The 20,813-nt window shown below is 44.0% G+C and overlaps 1 protein-coding gene across 19 annotated transcripts in view; it reads right to left on the bottom strand.

Annotated features, from left to right (window-relative positions):
• Positions 1-20,813, bottom strand: part of RBFOX1 (RNA binding fox-1 homolog 1) — a 2,051,181-nt gene that overhangs the window by 6,115 nt on the left and 2,024,253 nt on the right. For 13 of the 19 annotated variants that reach the window (XM_027611432.2, XM_027611427.2, XM_027611428.2 and 10 more), the window contains one exon: positions 11,462-11,514. The exons of the other annotated variants lie outside the window; for them this stretch is intronic. In XM_027611432.2, coding sequence (XP_027467233.1) covers positions 11,462-11,514 — 53 coding nt within the window. The remainder of the gene's footprint in view (positions 1-11,461; positions 11,515-20,813) is intronic. 19 annotated transcript variants of the gene reach the window in all.

Genomic DNA, 20,813 nt, shown 5'->3' with positions numbered 1-20,813 from the left:
TTCAACCTTTGTGGAAAACCCAAGGTAATAATTTGGCAGTATTCTTTTCCAAGGCAGAAGAAAAATACAGCAGCACTGAACTATTCCTCGTAAATGAGCAGGCTCCTTTTCTCCTCGAGGTGACCTCTACCTTCAGAATCCGATGGTTTTATTATGATTAATAAATTTCATTTCCACAGTGGAAAAGGGACCATGTCAGCTCAAACTGAAAGCAAGGAGGCTTCTTTTCAAATGCTAATTTCTAAACACGCCCTTGTGTGACACTACAATTTAGACACAAGGTTATTAGGGAAGACGTGGACTGGAGCGCGGCTCTTGCGGTAGAAATGCCAGGCACGTCGGCGACCTGATGTCCTCAGAGCTGGCTAAGCACAGCCCAGAGGCAAGATGGCAATTCCCAGGGACCTCGATGGGAGTGATGGGGAAATGACTTATGACCGCCATGTTATGAGTGACCTACACGTATCACCACCCTCCACGCCACCCATCCCTTTGGCAAAGTGGGCAGTGGTGCAGTCAGGTCATGATGCTTCCATGTCCCCACATCCCATCCCTCAGAAATTACAGATGAAATCTTCCAGGTGTCTACCTGACTCCACTCATGCTATTACCCCCCTAACATAAGCCACCAGGATTTCATCAGAACCAAATCCACAACAGCCGTAAGTCTTGTCTCTTCGGTTCTACTCTTGCCTCTACAGACTACCAGCCACTTAACCACTGTGGCTAACCCAACTACCATCTGTCTATCCATCCATCATCTATCTAGTTAAATATAAGCCTAAACATATCACTTCCGTGCTTAAACCCCTTCCGCGGTTTTCCGTCGATCCCAGAATAAGACCCAAACTTGCATGAGTTGCCCCTCCTCGTCTTTCAGTCCTCTCTTCCTACTCTCTGCCCCTTGCGCTCCACGCACACTGGCCTCATTGCTACTCCGTGGACACGTGCAAATTCATTTTCTCCTTACCGTCTTGGCACTTGCCTGCCCTTCATGTAACATAGCAAGTCTCTTAACGGTTTTGTTTACTTCTCTCTCTACCTGGTTATTGAGCCATCCCGTCCGTGCCAGGAAGGTCAGCCCCATGGAGGTGGGGCCAAGTCTATTTTGTTTGTCTTCTTTTTTTATCTCCAGCATCCGCCCAAGCACTGGCCACAGTGCAGGTAGACAAAGGGCCAAGCCAACGTCACTGCGCGAGGAAAGGCACCGAGAGGGAGGAGTAAACAGGAGAGAAGACACTTGCACCCATCCTTTGGATTGTGTCAGCAGCAAAGATTCTTCCAGATAGGCTTTCTGAAGATTCTAGGTCAGCTGTTCCCAGAGACATTCAAAACCCTTCAAGACACTCGGAAGGTAAGTTTCTGGGGACTCTGGGCATACAGAGTGTGTAATTGCACCTCACCGCTGAGAGTTCACAGAACACGGGCCAAGATGCCATCACGCTCATCAAAGCCCTTTAGGGAAAAGCCAACCCACCCACAAAATCGAACAGCTTTGCTGGTGACCTCACCGCGGCTTGCGGCCATGCCCTCACGAGCCCACCTCTTTTCGACCTCAGCAACAAGTGAAAACCAGGAGGCCACCCGTGGTGCCAGGGAGAGCACAGGGCAAGAAGATCCAAGTTCAAGTTCTGCCTTTACAATGTCCTTTCTCAAAGACTAGACAAGTGGCTCTCTCTGAGCCTCATTTTCCTGTTCATGAAGTGATATTGTTAGGTCTGAGCCTTGTCTGATTCATCAAGTGCATGGAAAGAAACCAGGTACATGTTAGAGTCCAAAGCAGTCTACAGATACGAGATTGTGAGGCAGGGGATCTTACGCGGAGTTTGCCAAGCCAGGCTCTCACTCCTGCCTAGACTTCTGGTCTGTAGAGGCAAGGGAAAGATTCTCTTCTAACATGATTGCATGTAGGTCTAGCAGTCAACTTACAGATACTTGTGGAGTTAAGCACTATCTAATTTATGAGTTACAGATGTAGTTAGAAGTGCTGTGTTTGAGCCTAACGTTATGTTGGAGTAAAATAAACAACTGTGCTGCCCGTTGAGTGGGAAACGAGAACCTGTATTTGTTAAAGTGCTTCGTGAACTCTACTGACAGATGCAAATATTACTTAAGATCTGAATTTAGTTGAAACGAGCAGGATTATAATGAAATACAATAGAGCTGTGTTGGTACCCACACCCGGATTCTAGCATGGGGAAGTGATTTTCTTATAGGGACATAGTAAGAACACTAATTTCAGTCTCTGTATTTTACTCTGTATATCTCAATTAAGAGCCTTTATGCCACCTCAGACCTTATTCTTCCTGTAGCATCACTTCCCCATGCCTCCTGTCCCAGAGGTGGTGGGCAAGACCCTGGGGGAGCAGAAAGGGGAGTGAAAAACCCTCACCGCCCCTCCCACCCCCCCGATGAAGTTCCCAGTGGCGTGTAGCTCTCCTGGACAGCCCAACTGCAGCAAGGAGGTCTGGAGGACTGTGCCCCCACCACACACAGAAGTGTTGCAGGGTATGCTTTCTAAAGAGTATGCATTCTGATCCCTGGGGTGTCTGCCCTGTCACCAGAAGCTCTAGTGCCCTCCTAATTATATCCAAGATACAGTCTGAAAGACGTTTGGGAAAATGAATCCATGCCAGTCACACACGTACAACACTGTATACAAAGGGGGTACCATACCATAACCCTGCGGTTCTAAGAGCCTGCTATTTGGAGAGCGATGGTTAAGTGAAGTGATATTTCCCTTCCCCGTGGAGGGTCCACTGAGGTCTGGATCCCAGAATGGCTCACCCTGGTCTGGGTGTCTGAGGCACCCCGTGAGAAGACAGAAGCTAACCTGCCCAGGAAGAGGGCCTCCTCATCCCATCCAGATGTTCATCCCACTTTATCACTCTGGTTTCCTGAGCTTTTCCAATGAAAAACCAAACGACTGTCAAAAGAAAATCCTTCGGTTTTCATTGCTGCTGGTATAATCCACTGATTGATAGGTTGTTGCTTTCCCCTCATCCAGAAAGAAAGGATCTGGAACACTGTTCCAGATCAGGCATTTTTTTTTTTTTTTTTTTTTTGCGTTTGGGAAAATGCTCTGCTCTCGGCAGTTGTCAGTGGCTGGAAAGGAGCTACAGCTAATACCAGGAAGAGGAAGAAACGGAGCACATGGAGGGTATGTGGGCTTCGGAATTCCTCAGCTCTGCCCCAGCTATTGCATTAGTTCCTTCCCTGATCCAACTGCAAATCAATCCGTTTTCAAACAGAGGGTGTTACAGGTATTTATATTTTCCAACTGACCCATCTCACACTCATCACTAATAAACATGCAGCAGAACATAGTAAGATGCCACAGTCCTTCTGAAAGAGGTGGAGGACTTCTGACATATCCCTTGGTGACTCTGGACTGCAGGATCTGACAGGTCCCTGGGAGGCCGCAGAAACCCTTTCCAATTCCTGGTTTGGGATAGCTTCAGCTATCCTGCAGATGAATGGGTTCTCACTTTCATGCAAATAAACATCTACCGGACAACCAAGAAGGCTCAGGGTGCAAACCCTCCTTTCTCAAATCATAGAATATCACAACTTCAGGCTGTATAGTCTGGGTTAGCATAACGTACACTGGTTTGAGAAGATCTTAGGATAGAAATGGTAATAATGGCCAAGATTTGGGGCAAATCTTTCAGGGTCATTCAGAGCAAAGACAATGAGTTAATCTCTGTCCACCGCAAAGAGACACGGAACAGCTGGTGCCAATCAACCTGTTTCCACAGGAAGAAATAAGAGGATTCACAGGACCTCAGACCACACATCCTGGATTGCCACAATAGGGGAAAAATCTTCTTGGAAGTATTAGGGTGGGAACCACTTGAATGTACTGGGAAAGAATTTAGAGAGAGATGGGTTAGAAGGGGATGTTCCCATTCACTTTCCTATGGAGAGTCGTCTGAGGGCTCAGTGGCTCAGTGAACATATCCACTAAGGAAACACTCCTCTTTGACTGCTCTAGCCTGTCCTAGCTTTAGTCTAGATCACGACATTTGTAGACCATTTGTCTACAAGTATATACTTGTAGACCATGGCGGGGTGGGGGGGTGGGGGTGGGGGGGCGGTGACCAAGCTTTATTCTAAAAGCTTCTCAAGATACATGGGAGAGGATCTTAACCAGTCCCAGACTCAAAACATCTATAAAGCCACTTCAAATGTAGCAAAACTTCCCCAAAAAGACTCAAGTAGAAACGGAAGAAATTCTCCAAATGAACAACATGAAGGCATCTCAACTTGACTCTGACATTTCTGAATGTTGCTCACTTCCTTAGCCTGGATTTGAACTGATCACCTTCCCCAACCACTTAATACATTTTTCAGCCTCATGTTTTCTCTGCTCAGAACCAGTGCAGAAAACATCTTCTGGACTCTCTAGCTTCTAAACAGGAAACCGTAGAGTTCGCCTATCCAAACTGTCACACATCTGAACTCTGTATACGTAAGTTCACTTCTAACACCTGTAACAGCTATGAGAAACAGACCATTCCACCCATGGCAAATCAGATGGCATCTCTCCGTGCAATTCAAAACTTCTTCTAATTCTGAATCCCAACAGATCAGGTCTGAGATAGGAACCTTGATTCTGGATTCATCAGAGTAGAGTAATAGCCACTACCTGGGAGTTGAGAAGACACAGTAAGTCCTGCTTTTGGCCATAATTCCTTCACTCTGGAATGCCTCCTCCAATAAAAGACCCATAGCCATGCTCTCTGTATTGCCAAGCTCAAGGCCATCCTCCTCATAGAAAGGCTGTTTCACCTTCTTTGTGTGTTGACAACTGTTCTACCAAAATCACTAAGAAATTCCCATCATGCTTTGAAATCAACATGGCCCCCAGCTAGGGTTCAGTCTACCGGGGGAACCACAAAGAGTAATCTCAGAAAGTTAATCTCCTCTCTGAGCCACCTCCTCCATCTGTGAATGGACGTCATGGTGCATTCTGACTGCTTTATAAGGCAGTAGTGAGGTTGACATGAGGGTTACCGGTTACCAGTCAGCGACCAAATGAGTGTCAGTTATTGATGCTTTCAAGGTAGCATTGCCTTCTGTCCCAGATGGGGTCGCCACACTAAAGCCCCTAGAGTACATGTGTCAGAACTACCCCTGAAGTAAGCATCTGGAGCCCCCATACACTATGTAAGCAGATCAAAGATTCTGAGAGGTTAACCAGCAGGGTGAGAAGAACAAGCAAGTGCGCGCGCGCGCGCGCGCGCGCGCGCGCACACACACACACACACACACACACACACACACACACACACTATACTTTCACTTGGACACAAAACACAAAGTCAGGATGCACTGCCAAGATCCAGATGATCTGTCACAGTATTTTAATTCCAGGTGAGTATCCCTCACCTCTAAGAGACCAGTTCTTGGGGGCACACAAACCCTTTCAATATTCATTTGACCAAACGAATGAAAATCTAACTCTGGAATGGTACTGTCCAATAAACATATAATAAGCCAAAGATGAGCCATTTTAACTTTTATAGTAGCCATATTAAAAAAGTGAAAAGAGGGGCAATTCATTTTTATATATTTAATCCAACATATTAAAATAGTACCATTCCAATGTGTAACCAACTTAAAGATTATTAATGAAATATTTTACATAATTTTTGTCCTAAGGTTTCAAAATCTAGTATGTATTTTATATTTATAGCTCACCTCAATTTGGACCAGCCATATTTCAAGGGCCCTGTAGCCAAATGTGGTTATTGGCCACCATACTGCAAAGCACAACTCTAGAAAAACCTAACCTGTCTTCTCCTTACCACTGAAAGGGGAAAGATTCCTGACTGATCAGCTCTGTAGTTCCTAAAGAATTAGGAGTTACCTGGGAGAACTTGTAAGAATGCAGATTTTCGGCTCCCTCTCCAGACCTATAAATCAGAATCTCTGGGGCAGGGACATGGAAAGAGGAAATGGATTCTGCATTTTTAATAAGTCCTGCAGGTGATTTTCATGCACTCTAATGTTTGATAACTGCTGTTCTATTTTTTAATTCAAATTCTGCACTGATAATAGCACTCCCTCACTCAGGCTAATTAAGAACTATCTGGATATCTTTAATTTTTATAAGTAAACTCAGAGAAATTTTATTTTTATAGGGTATCACTATTGCCTGTAACAAGCTTTGAACTATGCCTAGTACACGGCAAGCTCTCAATAAATATTATAATTATTTTTACCAAGTTCCTTTGTTTATATGTTGCCTGAACACCCTGCACTCTTCTAATACACATCACATTTTATTGAAACAGACCAATTAACTACAAATCAATTTGCTGCATGACGACTTTGCTGAATAATCAAATCACCAAAACGTAAGGAAGACAATTAGATAAAGTTTGCCGAAGAATCAATTAGGGGAATGGCCCTTTTGGAAACCTCTAAATATTATCTGAGACGGTATGGATGCACGAGTGTGTGTTTATGTGCCTGTGCATGCAACGTACATGCACAGGTTGGGCGGGGATAGGATGGAAGAGGGAGATGACACCCCACGTGGCCATGAACTTGCTTCTAATAATTACTTCATAAAGTATATAGCAGCCCGTTCACAGGGGATTGTTTTGATGGCTTTGGCCATTCATTTGGCCAAGGCTTTTGTGCAGACCCCCACCCTTACCTAGTGTCCAGTACTCATAGAGAACTGGGAGTGTGTCCCCAGGTGGGAGTCCCATGCCTCTAAGACAGTGCCTGGCCCAGTGGAGGAGGCAAGACTTGCTGCCAGACAGAGACCCAGCCTCTACCTGCACCCCGTAAACACACAAGCATGCATACACACTCTCTTGAGCAGGGGGCAGCTGGGATTCAGCAGCCAAAACAGCTAGGTCAAAGTTTCTGGTAGTTTTTAGGGGATGGATTATCCATTTTTAGCCACTGATTTTCAGCAAAAGAAAGATTTTTGGAGAACTGACCCCGAACACACATTGCTTGTTCAACCCTATCTCCCGGAATACGCAGGATGCTCCCCAGCAAGGCAGCTGCTTCCCGTCATCACTCTGTCCCTGCACCTAGACTAGTCCCCAGCACGTCAGAGTATTCAACACACACCTGCTGCAGGAAGGGGACGCACCAAGTCAAATCAACACCCAGTGGAATAGCCATGTGGAGAGCCGCTTGGTTCCCTTAGGGCCCCTCAACATTTTAACAACTATGCTGCCCAACTCACTAGTTTTTCAAGAGAGCAAGGGGACTCCATCTCGAGGCAAAGGTCAACGGTCCAAGGTCAAAATACAAGGAGCACGTGGGGGCAGTGTGGTCTAGTGGAAAGAACTCTGTCATCAGACAGACTCCATTGGGATTGGGGGCAAGTTACCAAAGTCCTCTGAGCCTGAATATTGTTTTTTCTTTTTTTAACCTCCAAGAGGAGGAGGAGGAGAACAACTATCTCACTGAGCTGATGTGATAAATCATACGTGCATATATGCACGCACGCACGCACACACACACACACACGCAGGGCTCTACGTATACGTACAATTTATCATGCTTGCTAGCGCACAGAATTTGCTCAAAAATGACAGGAAGTTATCGTCACACCCTGGAGAACTCAGCGAAGCCCGTTTGAGGGACCAGGACTGTAGGGATGGAGGGCTCCCGCCTCATGGCGACAAGAAGTCTTAGCACTCCATGGAAATAACTGACGTAGCCTTGGAGCAAGAGGGAGAGCGTGGACATTTAACACGGACTGAACCTCATCCGCTTCGAATCTGCCGGCCTGTTTGTTCTCCGGTCAAAATACAGCCCAAAGCCAACCACCTTTTTGGCTCTTCCAGCCCCATCGTCCTAACCCAGGCCCCTGCCACCCCTCCCTGGACTGCTGTAAGAGACTCCCAACTAGTGCTCCCTCTCCTGCTCTTGTCCTTTGGCAATCTGTTCTCCACGATGCCGTCTAACTCATCATTAAAATGATAAGGCAGATCACAGCTGACCCTCCAACGCCTTCCTACCACACTTAAATCTTGAGTGGTTTCAGATTCTCCAAGTCCTCATTTGTCCTGAGCCCTAGTGGTCTTCCTGATTTGATCTTGCAAACTCTTGACTTGTACTCATAAGCTGTGGCCTTGCTGCACATCCTGCTGAGCCTGGCCACCTCAGGCATGCCTCAACCACATGGCATTTGCATCTGCTGCTTATTCAGCCTGAAATGAATCCCACAGTGCCATACCTGGCTCACACCCTCACTTGATTCAGGTCCCTCCCTGTTCAAACGTCACCCCCTCAGAGAGGTCCTCTCTGCTCACTGAACCTAAAGTGACATTGTATCCTATTTTCTCTCCGGCATTATAGCTGTTGTACAACTTGCCATGCAAGAAGATCACATGCCTTTGTATCTACATGTCGGGTGTCTGGTCTCCACTAGAAGGGAGGCTCTTCGAAGGGAGAGGCTTCTCCTGGCTTATTGAATGCTATGTCCTGAGGGCTCAGAACACTTGCTGATACATGGTGATGACTCACTACATATTAATGAACTGAAGTGAATTTCTAGCTGTTCTGCCAAAATCACTAACTTGGCTTTTCAACCTTCATTCGAGTATAAGACCCATATTCTCCTTCTACTACAATCACTAGCCCGTCCTGGAAAAGGTCCATTGAGTCACAGTGGCAGGGAGACCTCGAGTCTGAGAAGGGAAAATCATCTTGTCCCTTTGGCCATCTCTTGCAGGATCCAACTCATGAAAGGTTCATCATGGTACAGAATGAGAACCCCATGCATGCTGGGGGTTCAGTGCTGCAAAGACTGTTTGCCAGAGACACCCACATGGGCACTTTGTCTTTCAGGAGCAACCAAACCAAACGCAAAACGAAATAACGAATACCAGTGCTAGAGACACTATTGAATAAGAAAACAAATACAGTCTCACAAAGTGCATGTGCGAGCGAGAAAAGTTTCTTCTACGTGGCTAGCAAAAGCAGAGTCAATATTTTGACATCCTCTCCAAAAGACCCAAGTATAAATCGTCACTTTTCCTCCGGGGACAGGAAGAAAGCCCCTTCAGTGCCACAGATCCTACTGTCTGGCGGTTTTCATCTCACCATCTTTACCCCAAACCACCGACAAAACTGGCCAGATCTGCCCAACAGGCAGCTGTGTAAGAATAATACGCCTTTATAAGAACTTCAGTTATAAAATCCATTGAGCCCTCAAAACTGAGATTTTAAGTGTCTCGCTGATTTCTTTCTTCACTTAAAAAGAGAGAAGTTGCCTTTTGTCGAACACTGAAATCCAGGAGATGCCAGGATTCGAGAGACCTGCCCTAAGGAGGGTTGTTCTGCACGTGGGGATGGTGTTGGTTAGGATGGGGGTGCCCCAGGTTCTCCCAGCACCGGGGGAGATGAGGCGCTCGGAGACTTTGTTGAAACCATGAATCACAACCTTTGCTGACCGACCGATTCTGATTTTCCATATTCACTCTGTGAGGAGGGAGGACTGGCTGGGAGATAATTTGACATTTGATTGATATGGGTATCTCCTTTTTCATGCTTGGTTCAAAATTCAGAGTTCAAATTGAACCTTTATGAACCATACAACGTATTATTAATATGGCCATCAAAGCAACAGGGATATCTCTCTCAATTTGAAATCTGATCAATAGCAATTCATTAAGAATCTACTGAGCAGCTGTCCTAAATCAGATAAGGTGGGTGAAAACACTCGCTGTACCCAGGCGAACTTTCATTATCTGTGCCCTCTTTTAGGAATAGTGAATGTAGACCACTTGCTTACAAGGCAGGGTTTGTTAAGTCATGGGATGAAATCAATGTCTACCTCTTAAAGCTGCAACTTTGCAGTGTTTGATCTATGAGGTCAAAATACAACTTAAGATACACCGGGACATGTGTACGTTTTAAACGGGAGAGGTAGAGGCGGTAGAAGGCAGCATGTCCACCAATGGCATCTATTCACATTTTAAGCCAACATCCCTCCCCACCCTAGTCAGTTATCCCTTCAGATGCATGCTCCCTTTCCTAGGATTTGAAGATGCCAAATGTCTCTTGCATCCCAGGAACATTCCCTGCCGCCCCCAGCTACGCAACTATCCACCTTCTACTATTTATTAGTGAAGTGTTAGGGATGTCACCACCTCTCACAGGGAGAAACCGATGTTTGAGGCTAGGAGTTGAGGCAGGAAAATAGGGGAGCCCTTATCTAAGGGGTTTTATAGAAATGGAGTAAGCTGTCGCTTTAAAATATAAGCATGCATACCTCCTGAATTCCCAGGGTAAGACTTTCAGCCATTAAAAATATGGAGACCGATTCTATCAATGAAACTGGCCCTTCCTTTTGCTGGAGACATGTTCCTAGCAAACTGTTCGTCCTTTAGTTCCTTCTCACCAAAGACTCAGTAGGGAGTGAAGCGTTAGCAAACGAGCCTTCATTTACTGCTCCATTGATAAAATGTGATTGGTAGCAGATGAAGTTCTATCTGCAAGGCTCTGTGTAATGTAGGCTTTTGAAGGTCATTTCATACTCAACTACATGTTCATGAGCTGTACAGTCCTCCCTTGTTGGATAGAAGCAACGTATTGGTAAGATTTCCTAGTAATTGTTTTGGTGAAAGTTCAGGCTTAAAAGCAACAAAACAAAACCACCCCCAAACCAAACCAAAATCAAACCAAAAAACCAAAAAACCCCAAATCTGTTGGCACTCACCTATCTTGACATTTAATCAAGTAATTCCATGCTAATGAAAGTCCAAACATAACTGTTCTGAACCACATCAAAGCAAAAAGACAGGTGTTATTTTGACGGACACATCATGCAACTGTGCAGTTTCCATTTGCCAATGCCCTGATTCCAAAAGCAGAAGACTTTGTCTCTCTAAATCCTGCTACTTGTAATAGGTTTTAAAAGAAAGGAGATGGAGGATCTTTGATTAATAGAATGAAGATCCCCTTCTCATGAGACAGAGATAATTATATTCCCCAATGCCTCTAGCTTTCTGGATTCAGTCTTTTATAGCCAGTCATTCAATAAAGATCCCAAATAATTCATATATACATCTGTGTGAACCCAGGCAAAATACGTCAAAAAACATACAAGTCACATGTATGTGTCCTTAATCTCCCCCGTTCAGCATTTTAACATAAGAGCACTGCTTTTACCGTGATCGTATTGTGGCTTCATTCAACATAGTCTTACTTTTCTAGGTCATGTATCATTAAGACTGGAAATAAAATATCCAAGTTAGCAAAACGCCTAGTATCTTTTTAGACAGCGGAGCCTAAAGGCTTCGGCTATGCTCCAAAGATATATGGACTTTGTTTTTGTTTTTTGTCTTTTTTTTTTTTTTTAAACTCAACTTTCTAGAGTGACCAACTGCAGCATGTGAAGGAAAAAAAAAAAGAGAGAAAGAGAGAGAGAGAGAATACTGAGCTTTGGATGGATGCATCAAGAAGTAGCAACGTTTGTTACCTGCAGAGGTGTTACAAGAAATTTCATCTGCTGCAACGAAGACGAACTGATTTCTGGAAGAGAAGATAAAATTCACAATACTGCTCGCTCAGGGGGAAATGTGCTCTCTGCCAACTGGGTGAATGTATTCAGATGCGGGGAGGGAGGGGTGCTTCGTTCGAATGGATGTTGCAAGGAAATGTGTGGATAAATCTCAGACCTTGAGAGTTTAGAAAGATCGTGAAACAGGCATGCGGGGACCTCGCCAACTGAATCATGGTGATGTGAGAACGGGGGCCATGTACACACTGTTGCACCGTCATATTAATACTAAGTGTTACCAGAACGTCATGCCAGGGGATGTTGCTAAGGCTAGGGCAATTCAAACTGTGCTTGGATTTCTGTGCTAAACGGAGACTACATTTAAAGAAAATACGGACGGTCTGTTGGGGAAAAGGGGATACTAGCTATGAAAATCATAAAATTCCAGACTTTTTGTTATTGTGGTATAATATCAAAAACATTTTTCTTTAAAAGGAAAGAAAAAGAAATGCTGTCATTTCAGAAGAGAATGTTATATGGTATCATGTTATGGATAATAATTTCCTCACCAAACTAGGCTGGCTACATAAAGAAGGTAAGAGCACTCATCTGTTGGAATAAATCCTATCTTATCAAATTATTTTTAATGATGCAGTATTTAAAAGAAAATTAAAATGGAAAATGCCATTTTACTTTGATTTAGTAAATCCGGAAAGATGATAAAACTCTCTTAAGATGTTTCCAACGGTGGCATTTGCACAATGAAATGTGTTCTAATTCAGACCTACTGTTTATTTCTCCAGAAATAAGAACGTCTGTGGGAGGCAGATTATAAAAATGCCCCCAGTAAGATTGGCTAGCTCTTAAATGTCTCCAAATCAGCAGTACAGAGTCTTCTGGTTCTCATGTGTTAGATTTTACTGTGCATATGAATCATTAAGAAGCAAGATAAATGCATTTTTTGGGTCTTAGTTTGGTCTTGTTCAAATGTTTTAACGCTTCCCAAAGTATCTAGTGATTGAGCATTTCTTAAAACATCTTAAGAAAGTTTTACTGTTGCAAGAGGTACACCCTGGAATATAAACAGAGCTACCATTGGAAAATTCACTAGAATTTAGCATCCAGTTGAAAATTCTAGCCATTTCCACACCAGTGAAACCTAAACAAAATTATGCATGCTCTGAGAATAGTATTCTGTATGTTTCTCTTCCACATAACAGAAGTCAGCCAAGTTCACTCATCACCTCTCTTAAAAGACTAAAAGTTAGTGTTCCTGGATTTTTGCTGTCTTTTTGCTTGGACACAGACTTTTTGAGCCCCACCAATACCTGGCTTCAAATTTCTGAGGTTTGAGGAGCAGTACAATTAATACCCCTGAACATGAAGATGTTTGGGTTGAATATTAGTTTTGACTGGTTTACCTTTGACCTACTCAAGGGGCAGTAAGATATGGACACCCCAGTTACATGTATGAGATTGTTGGGGGGCCAAACAAGCACTTGGAAGGACTTCTGTTTATAGTATGCCCACAAGGAGAACACTACCAAGAACACTACCATAACCAAGAGTGGCCACCTGGTTTATCCAGAGGGGCAGGCTCTTTGGTATAGCCATTTTCCTATTTACGGGACGGGCCTCATTAGTTAAGTAGTTCTATCCAGTCCAGACCCTATAATTCTAGAAGACTCTGGCACCTTGCATCCCACTTCTGCATTTTCCCTAAGGAACTGTCCCACCTGCTAGACATTAAGAAAACCATGAGAGGCAACCAACAGAAGTAAAATGATGACTGAATGAACAGGGAAAACTTCTAAGAACGCAGCCTACAAGTATGTTTATAAAGATACTAGACCTTCAGTTTAATTTTACCCAGAAGTTTAGGACATACGTTGGTTGTCCTTCACAGCACTGTTCCTTGGGACATGATACACTAACTCTGAAAACTAATGCTACCATTTCTCCATTCCCTTCTCCTCTCTCTCTCTCTCTCTCTCTCTCTCTCGGATAACCTATATATTTTGAATTTTTTAGAGTGTCTTTGTGATGCCTGCGCAAAGTTCTGAACAAAGGGGATGACTCAAGCCGACTATCAAATCGAATGTATGTCAAAGCATAAAGTTATCACCAATAATGATACTGTATGGGATAGGCCATGGCCTTTGCAGCAGTGCAAAAAAGGAATTATTAAAGAGTACTTGCAAAAAATAGTAGCCATCTGGATGTATCAATTCTACACTGATTTTTTTTTTAATTCCACGTAAACATCCAGGAAGGTTTCCCTAACATTTCAGAAAACTGCCTTTCTATGGAGCTCATTAATTCCATGGAGTCAACTGACGTGATCAGCCCTTGCCCCACTATGCTACCCTTTCACCAACTGATTATGAGTACAATGAATAGGAAATGCCTGCAAATTATAGCCTGGGGAGGGATGTCAGGCCAACGTGGCCCACATGTGAAGCCAACAGAGGAATCTGGGTAGAGTTATAAGGGGCAGGTTTCATGGCGATGTCTCTGTCCACTATGTTATACCATTTTTATATACAGTCTGTTTCTCCCCACTTGACCTTTAAGACAAACGATCTATCTTAGCCCATAAATGGATCATATGTGACCCTCTCTGTGGAATCATTTACCCCAAATGACCAGAGAGAGGTATGATCAAAGAGATTAATGATGTAGCTGCGAAGTCAGCTCCTCCCCTAGCAAGGTCAGGACAAACTGAATAACCACAGCAGTGCAGGTACACTCTGGACAGTGGGCTCACCTCTCAGAGCAGAGAGGAGGCTGGTACGGGGCCTGACCCTTTAAGTCAATCCTAGTCTGCTCTGCACTCTCAACATAGACTGAAGAATTTAAACTTCAAAAGCAGTTGCACTTGACTTTCAGCAAACTGGTTGTAGATGATAAAGTCTGGCCAAGTAGATCTCAGCCTTGGCTGCACACGGTAAAAACACCTGGTGCCCTTCTAAAATTCTGTGGGTGGGTTTCGGACACTAGTAGTTTCCAAAGAGCCCCAGGCGTACAAGCCCAGGGTGAGGGCCACTTGTAGCTGAATGGTTCTCACCTGCCTGTTCCCTAGACTTACAAAGAGAGGTTAAAATAACGTGAATGCCGAGGCCCTTCTCCTGTGGTGCTAGACTGACTGGTGTGGGGCAGGGTGTGGAATGAGGTAGTTTAGGAGATGCTCGGCAGCTGATTCTTCTATCAGCCACAGCTGAGAAGCACTGGGTATGGCACAAATACGGAGTGGAAAGGGAGCTGAATTACTGAATTTTTTGCAGCTTTTGCTTCTTTTTGTAACTTCCATTTTGCCACCCACCATGCTAGCCTCTGAGGCAACCTAGCTATGTGGCTGCTGAGGATGTAACCACAGACACACCATACATGGCCCAGGAATGGTCCCTCCTAGTCTCTGGAGGCCTTCTGAGAGAATGGATGTTAAACCTCCTTTTTGAAAGCGAAGCTGGTGTTCAGTGGCCACGATGTCATGCTCTATCTGCTTCCTCCTGTGTTCCTCTTCTTTCATCACCTCCCATGGGCAAACTCAAGAGCATCTCTGCTAGGTCTTTCCACTTTCCTTCTGAGTCTACATCTGATTCTCTTTACCAGTTCTTTAATCTGGAATTTTTTTTTTTTTCAAGCCCTCTCTCTACCGCAGAATTTCTCAAACTTCCCTGACAACAAGATTTAGCTAGAATGCTTGCTAAAAATATATACATGTCTGGGTTTCAGCCCTGACCGCCTGAGTCAGAACTTCCAGGAGAGAGGTCTGATCATTTATACATTTGGAAAGAACCCAGGCCTGGTTATTGACCAGCTCTGGGGGCCCCATTTGCACTGTCCTAAGTGGCTGATGTTCCTGAAGAGAATCATGGTCCCAGGTAATTCGTACCATGGGGAAATTTGGGAACACTGCCGAGAAATCTCCTGCAAGTTCACTCCCATTTTCATTTCAGAGCCCCCACTTTTCCCAGGAAGACTGTTTGACAAGGGGAGGCTTTGTGGGAGGAGGGAAGATTACTAATTTAAGAAAAATAATGCAATGGTTGATTACTGGGCACAAGGGAGAAGGCTACGTTTGTCTTGAGTCTTTGCAATGTTGATGCCAAGGAGCCGCTGGCCTAATGTCAATGGAGTATTTATCCATGACAGGTGGCTGCCAAGCCTTGTACCTATGCATTAAATGATTTAATTTTCCTGACCACCCATCTTCCCATCCCAGTCTTTATAGACGAAGAGGCAGAGGCATAGCAGGTCATGGAACACACACAAGCTGGTAAGTGGTGGTGAAATCTGAACATGGTTGGGTTGGCTCAAGACCTGACTCTTATTCACTCGCTAAGATTGGGCTCAGGGGCGCCCACGTAGGGGTACTGAGTCAGCAGTGGAGGGTCACGTCTCTACGGAGGGACTTCCTGATACTGTTCTGAACCTTCATATTCCTCCCAGACAAAATAATAACAGTATTTGGATTCCCCTTGGAGTATGATGTTAATTGAGGCTTGAGAGGGAATTATATTCTGCCTTAACAACTTGGGATGTGGAATGGCATGGGCCATGGTCTTTCTCTCTTTTCATTCTATTACCAGCCTTCATTATGTTTTACGACGGTTTTCACAGACCAACCATCTAGACTCTGAATCTGACTCAGCTGGTGGTACATTTAAATTAGTCCTGTGACCTGCCATAGCACCCTTATATCCCACTTTTCTTCTTAGGCTAAATCTCATCTCTCTGCAATTTTCTTTCTTCTAAATATTACCCACGGCTGAATTCTAAGAGACAAATTAAAATAGTAGCCAGCCAGTATTGCTGTAGGGAATGTGAGAAGCCTGGTTTCAAGAGAGAATAAAACTTGTGGCACAGGCAGGGGAGAGAGGAGGGAGGACGGACGGGGAATGTTCTCCCATCAGAGAGCACCGGTTTTAAGTTTCACTGTTAAATATTCTGGTGGCTTCTCATTCTTTGGCCTCTTAATTCTCTTATGTCACTATTGTTCCACAAAACTCGGGGGGGGGGGGCATCACCCAGGGCAAGTTCCTTCTTGTAGCCAATGCTATGAGTATTGAATCTAGCGCGCGCGCGCACACGCGCGCACACACACACACACACACACACACACACACACACACACACACACACACACACACACACAATGTGATTAAAACCCCCAAGGCTAGCTAGTAAAAAAATCCCTAGAGCCTTAGAAGTTGTTGTTCTCCTATGGTAGATAGCAGTCAAGATGCCCCAAGATGACAGTGGCACAAAATCAAATTAATCCTATCTGTAGGTTCTGGGGCACCTGCTGGTTATAAGGCAGAGTTTCTCAACCCTGACTGCCTATTACAAATCAGCTACTATATATATATATATATATATATATATATATATATATATATATATATATATATATATTTTAAATGAAATACTAATGACCAGGACCACTTCCCAGTCTTTTAAGTCAGAATCTTGGAGAGTGGTTCCCAGGCCTGGGTATTCTCAGAAAACCATTCCGGTGATCCTAACGTGTCAGCCAGCACCGAGAACTCCCATTTGACTGTATGAATATTTCTTTGAACTTATGTTCCCTACTTCTGCAGGAAAGAGCTGTGTCCTCTGGTTTTTCAATTAAACTGCACTGGTATTGACTGCCACTTTTTATAACTGTGCTTACCAGGATGCTTCCCTTTGGACATGTGGGATTAAGGCAGAAATGCACACTAATCGGGGACTCCTGCGGGTCATGTTAAGAAGTTGCTGAAAGGGTCATATGGAATCCCGCCATGAATGTTTTCTGAGTAGTTAAACATAACATGCAGAAGTAAGGTGCTTCTATTAAAATTGTTCTTGCTGACTTTACTAAATAGTTTACTCATTTTGCTCTTTGAATCCTCAGATGGTTAATGAGGGTTTGCTACCTGCCAGGCACCCAGCTAAGCCACAGGGATAGGACGTTGTGCTCCTGGCCTTTAAATCACTGTGGAACATCTGCACTGGGCTTGGCTGCCTGGAAGCTCATAACCTAATTTATATTTCAGTTTTACTGCCTAGAAAGCAGAACTTATTTACTTGGGATCAGTATTTTAATTCCCTCTTCCCTTCCCCACTCAGTTCTAAAACTCGAGAATTATAAAAAGCCCATTGAAATTTATAGTTTCCCCTGCCCTGTGGTTATTTCTATTCCTATTTTAGTTTTGAATTACATGCACTTCAAGAGGCTGTGGCGAACTGTAGGATGACATGGGGTGTAAACAAACAAACCAGCAAGCAAACGAACATACGGACTATAGAATCCTCTGAAAGGGTCTCTCCTGATTCCTTTTTATCTCACACCCTTTAACATACATGTAAAATCATTTCATTTAACCCTCAGTTCCTACTGCTAACATTAGGTACATTAAAAAAATAAAGTTTAACTGGGAAAGGAGAGACGTGCTGAATCTATCCCTGATTTGAATATTTGAATACTTCCATCCAAACTTCTGGGTTTCAGAAATTCATCCCTGGAGACTTTGAGAGCAGTCCACTTCTGTAATTTTCATTTTTCCAACCCTGAACAATCTCCATGGTTCCCACTACTTTTTTTTTCTCAGCTAAAAAGAGAACTGAGAGTGAATCTGGAAGCCCTGCCCTGTCGCCTTCCTGGGCCTCAGTTTCTTCATCTGGAAAATGGGAACAAAAATAGCACAGCGTCCCTTAGATATTGTGTGTGTGTGTGTGTGTGTGTGTGTGTGTGTGTGTGTGTGTATTTTGATGAGAATATGAATGTGAAAAGACTTTATTTGGGGGGAAATTGCCATTTTTTTGGCTGTGTATACTCATGAAGGATAGTCATCTCTCCCCAGAGAGAGAAGGCATTTGTGTTTTTAAGTGCTGGGCTTCCAGGGCTTTAGGCCAAGAGGGAGAGAGGGTCAAGAGCCTTTTGAGGTTACAGGTCCTATCAAAGGTGGGCAGGGGCCTCCCAGAAGACAAAATCTCACCTCAACTTTGGTTGGGCAGGACGAAGAGGGGTACAGAGGGGTACAGCCCTCATGAGAATGAGTTTCTGATGCACAGTTAGAAATGGTTCTGGCCAATTGCAGGAATGGCTACATGTGTTCTCTTGGGGAAGCAGCTCTTGTATAGGGGAAAGGAATCCCGGATTTAAGGGGGTCAGTGTGGGGGGTGGGAGCATAGGGTGTCCAGGCTGAGGCTCTGGAGGCTAGAGAGGACACACTGAGGTCTGTGCCCACCTATGAGTTACATGCAAAATGAAGTTAGTGTGATGGTGGAAAGGTCCAAAACCTTACAGATCCCCAGGGGATTCTGATAACCCACGACCACCCCAGGCAATGGACTTCTCGCCAGCGGCAATGGGAAAAGAGCAACATAGGCAGATTTGGTGTGACTTTTTGAAGAGTAATTCTCTGTAGAGCAACTGGTTGTACAGAAATCTACAGTAGTGGAGGTGCAGGGGCTGGGTTTATGTGGGGAGAATGGGTCATTTTTCCTATGATGTATCCCTGAGCTCCTCCACAGACAGGAAAGACTGGGATGAATGGAAAGACAGGCTGTTTGATCTCAGGATTCTCAGTTGCTTCTTCCTTCAGAATTTTTTTTTTTTTTTTTTGCCTAAACTATTTTTCTCCCAGTTTTACTGAGGTAAGGTCCCCAAATAAACATTGAATACAGTTGGACTGCACAACATGCTTTTTTGGACGTGTATAAAGGATGACTTAATATACATATACATTGTGAAATGATCACCACAATCAAGGTAATTAACACATCCATCCCTTCATACAGTTACCTTTGTGGTTGGTGAGAACACTTAAGTTCTACTCTCAGCAAATTTCAAGTATCCCTATTTTTTATTTCTAGAATGGAAGTCCAGATTTAAAAACAAATCAAAACAAAAAACCCCATCTATGGTCAAAAACTGATTCTAAGCCAGAAAACCTGCTTCCACAGGAACAAAACAAAATATGTCCATAGTTTAGTGATGCTAACAATAATAATAATATTATCCTGAGGGTCATTAGTGTCAGGTTATTCAAGGAACTTCCTGCTCATGACAACAATTAATTCAATAACCCAACCCACTTTAAAGATGAGGCTGTTGGGGATCAAATAGATCAGTTAGCTTGCCTGTATTATCTCTGTAGTAAGTAATTTTAGCCTAAATCTAAATCTCTGATCATATTCTATAGATGAATAGCAAATATTTGCTGATGCATGCATCAAAGTAGGTACAGTGATTATAAAAGACTTTGCCTGAAACCCGGACCAGACCAATTATTGGTTTTGGGCAACTGAGCGAGGCACAGGTCCCCAGAATGTTAGTGTTATGGGGGTCCTAGAGTTTGCCTCATCTAAACACGACTCACATTTTTTAGTGGATTTAGATTTGCTTGCTCCTGCCTGTATATGGTCAGTGCTTTCAAATAATACCATATGCTGAAAAATATGTTAATGAACAGTTGAGTTATTGAGAACCCCATGAATTTCCCCCACCTCCTTTGTTTATGAAGTAATGGTCACCTTCCTCTCCTTCTGATCATAAGTGGTATTACGGTCTTCATTTAGCAGATGCAAAAACTGAGGCTCAGGAAAGCTAGGACAAATCTGATGGGACTTTTCCAGAGTATTTTTACATTTGCGTGAGTTTGTTACCCAATTAGAAAAGACTAGCATGAAATCACTCTCATTACCCATCAGTCTTTGAGGGAAAGAAAATGATCAATGGTGGCCCCAGGTGAGTTAAGAGGGGGGAGTTCCCATAAGGTGGATTTCGAGGGACCCCCAACCATTGACAGTTCTTACTTTCTCACTGAGGAAAGGAAAGTAGACAGATGACTAGAAACCAGCAATTTACTAAGACAAATTCTACATCCTGCAAGGTTTGTGGAGTGTCAACATTATTTACTGAATATGGGGGTAGGACTGAGCCGTGCCCTCGATGGTGGTGCTTCTCAGATGTCATATACACCACCCAGGGGTCTCGAAGGTGTAGAATCTGATACAACAGGACTAGGGTGCGCTTAAGATTCTGCATTGCTCACAGGCTCCCGGGGAGGCCAGCTGGGTTGGTCTGGGAACCGCACTTTGCAGAACAAGGTTCTCAGGACCCTCACAATGAACCACCCCAATCTTGAAATTTCAGAACAGACTCAGGCAATCACTCTTTTCCTGTCCTTTGTTTGTTCTAAGTTTGAGATGGAGAAATTGAAGAAAATAATACAAAGAATAGCAGAGAAACGATCTATCATTCTGGGAAAGCCGTGGGGCTGACAGTGTCCAGGACACAGGTTTAACATGCCCCCACGCCCACCCCCTGAGCTCACAGTCC

Source organism: Zalophus californianus, chromosome 10, assembly GCF_009762305.2.
Source record: "Zalophus californianus isolate mZalCal1 chromosome 10, mZalCal1.pri.v2, whole genome shotgun sequence".
Lineage (NCBI taxonomy): Eukaryota > Metazoa > Chordata > Mammalia > Carnivora > Otariidae > Zalophus > Zalophus californianus.
This window is presented reverse-complemented; position numbering and strand designations above follow the sequence as displayed.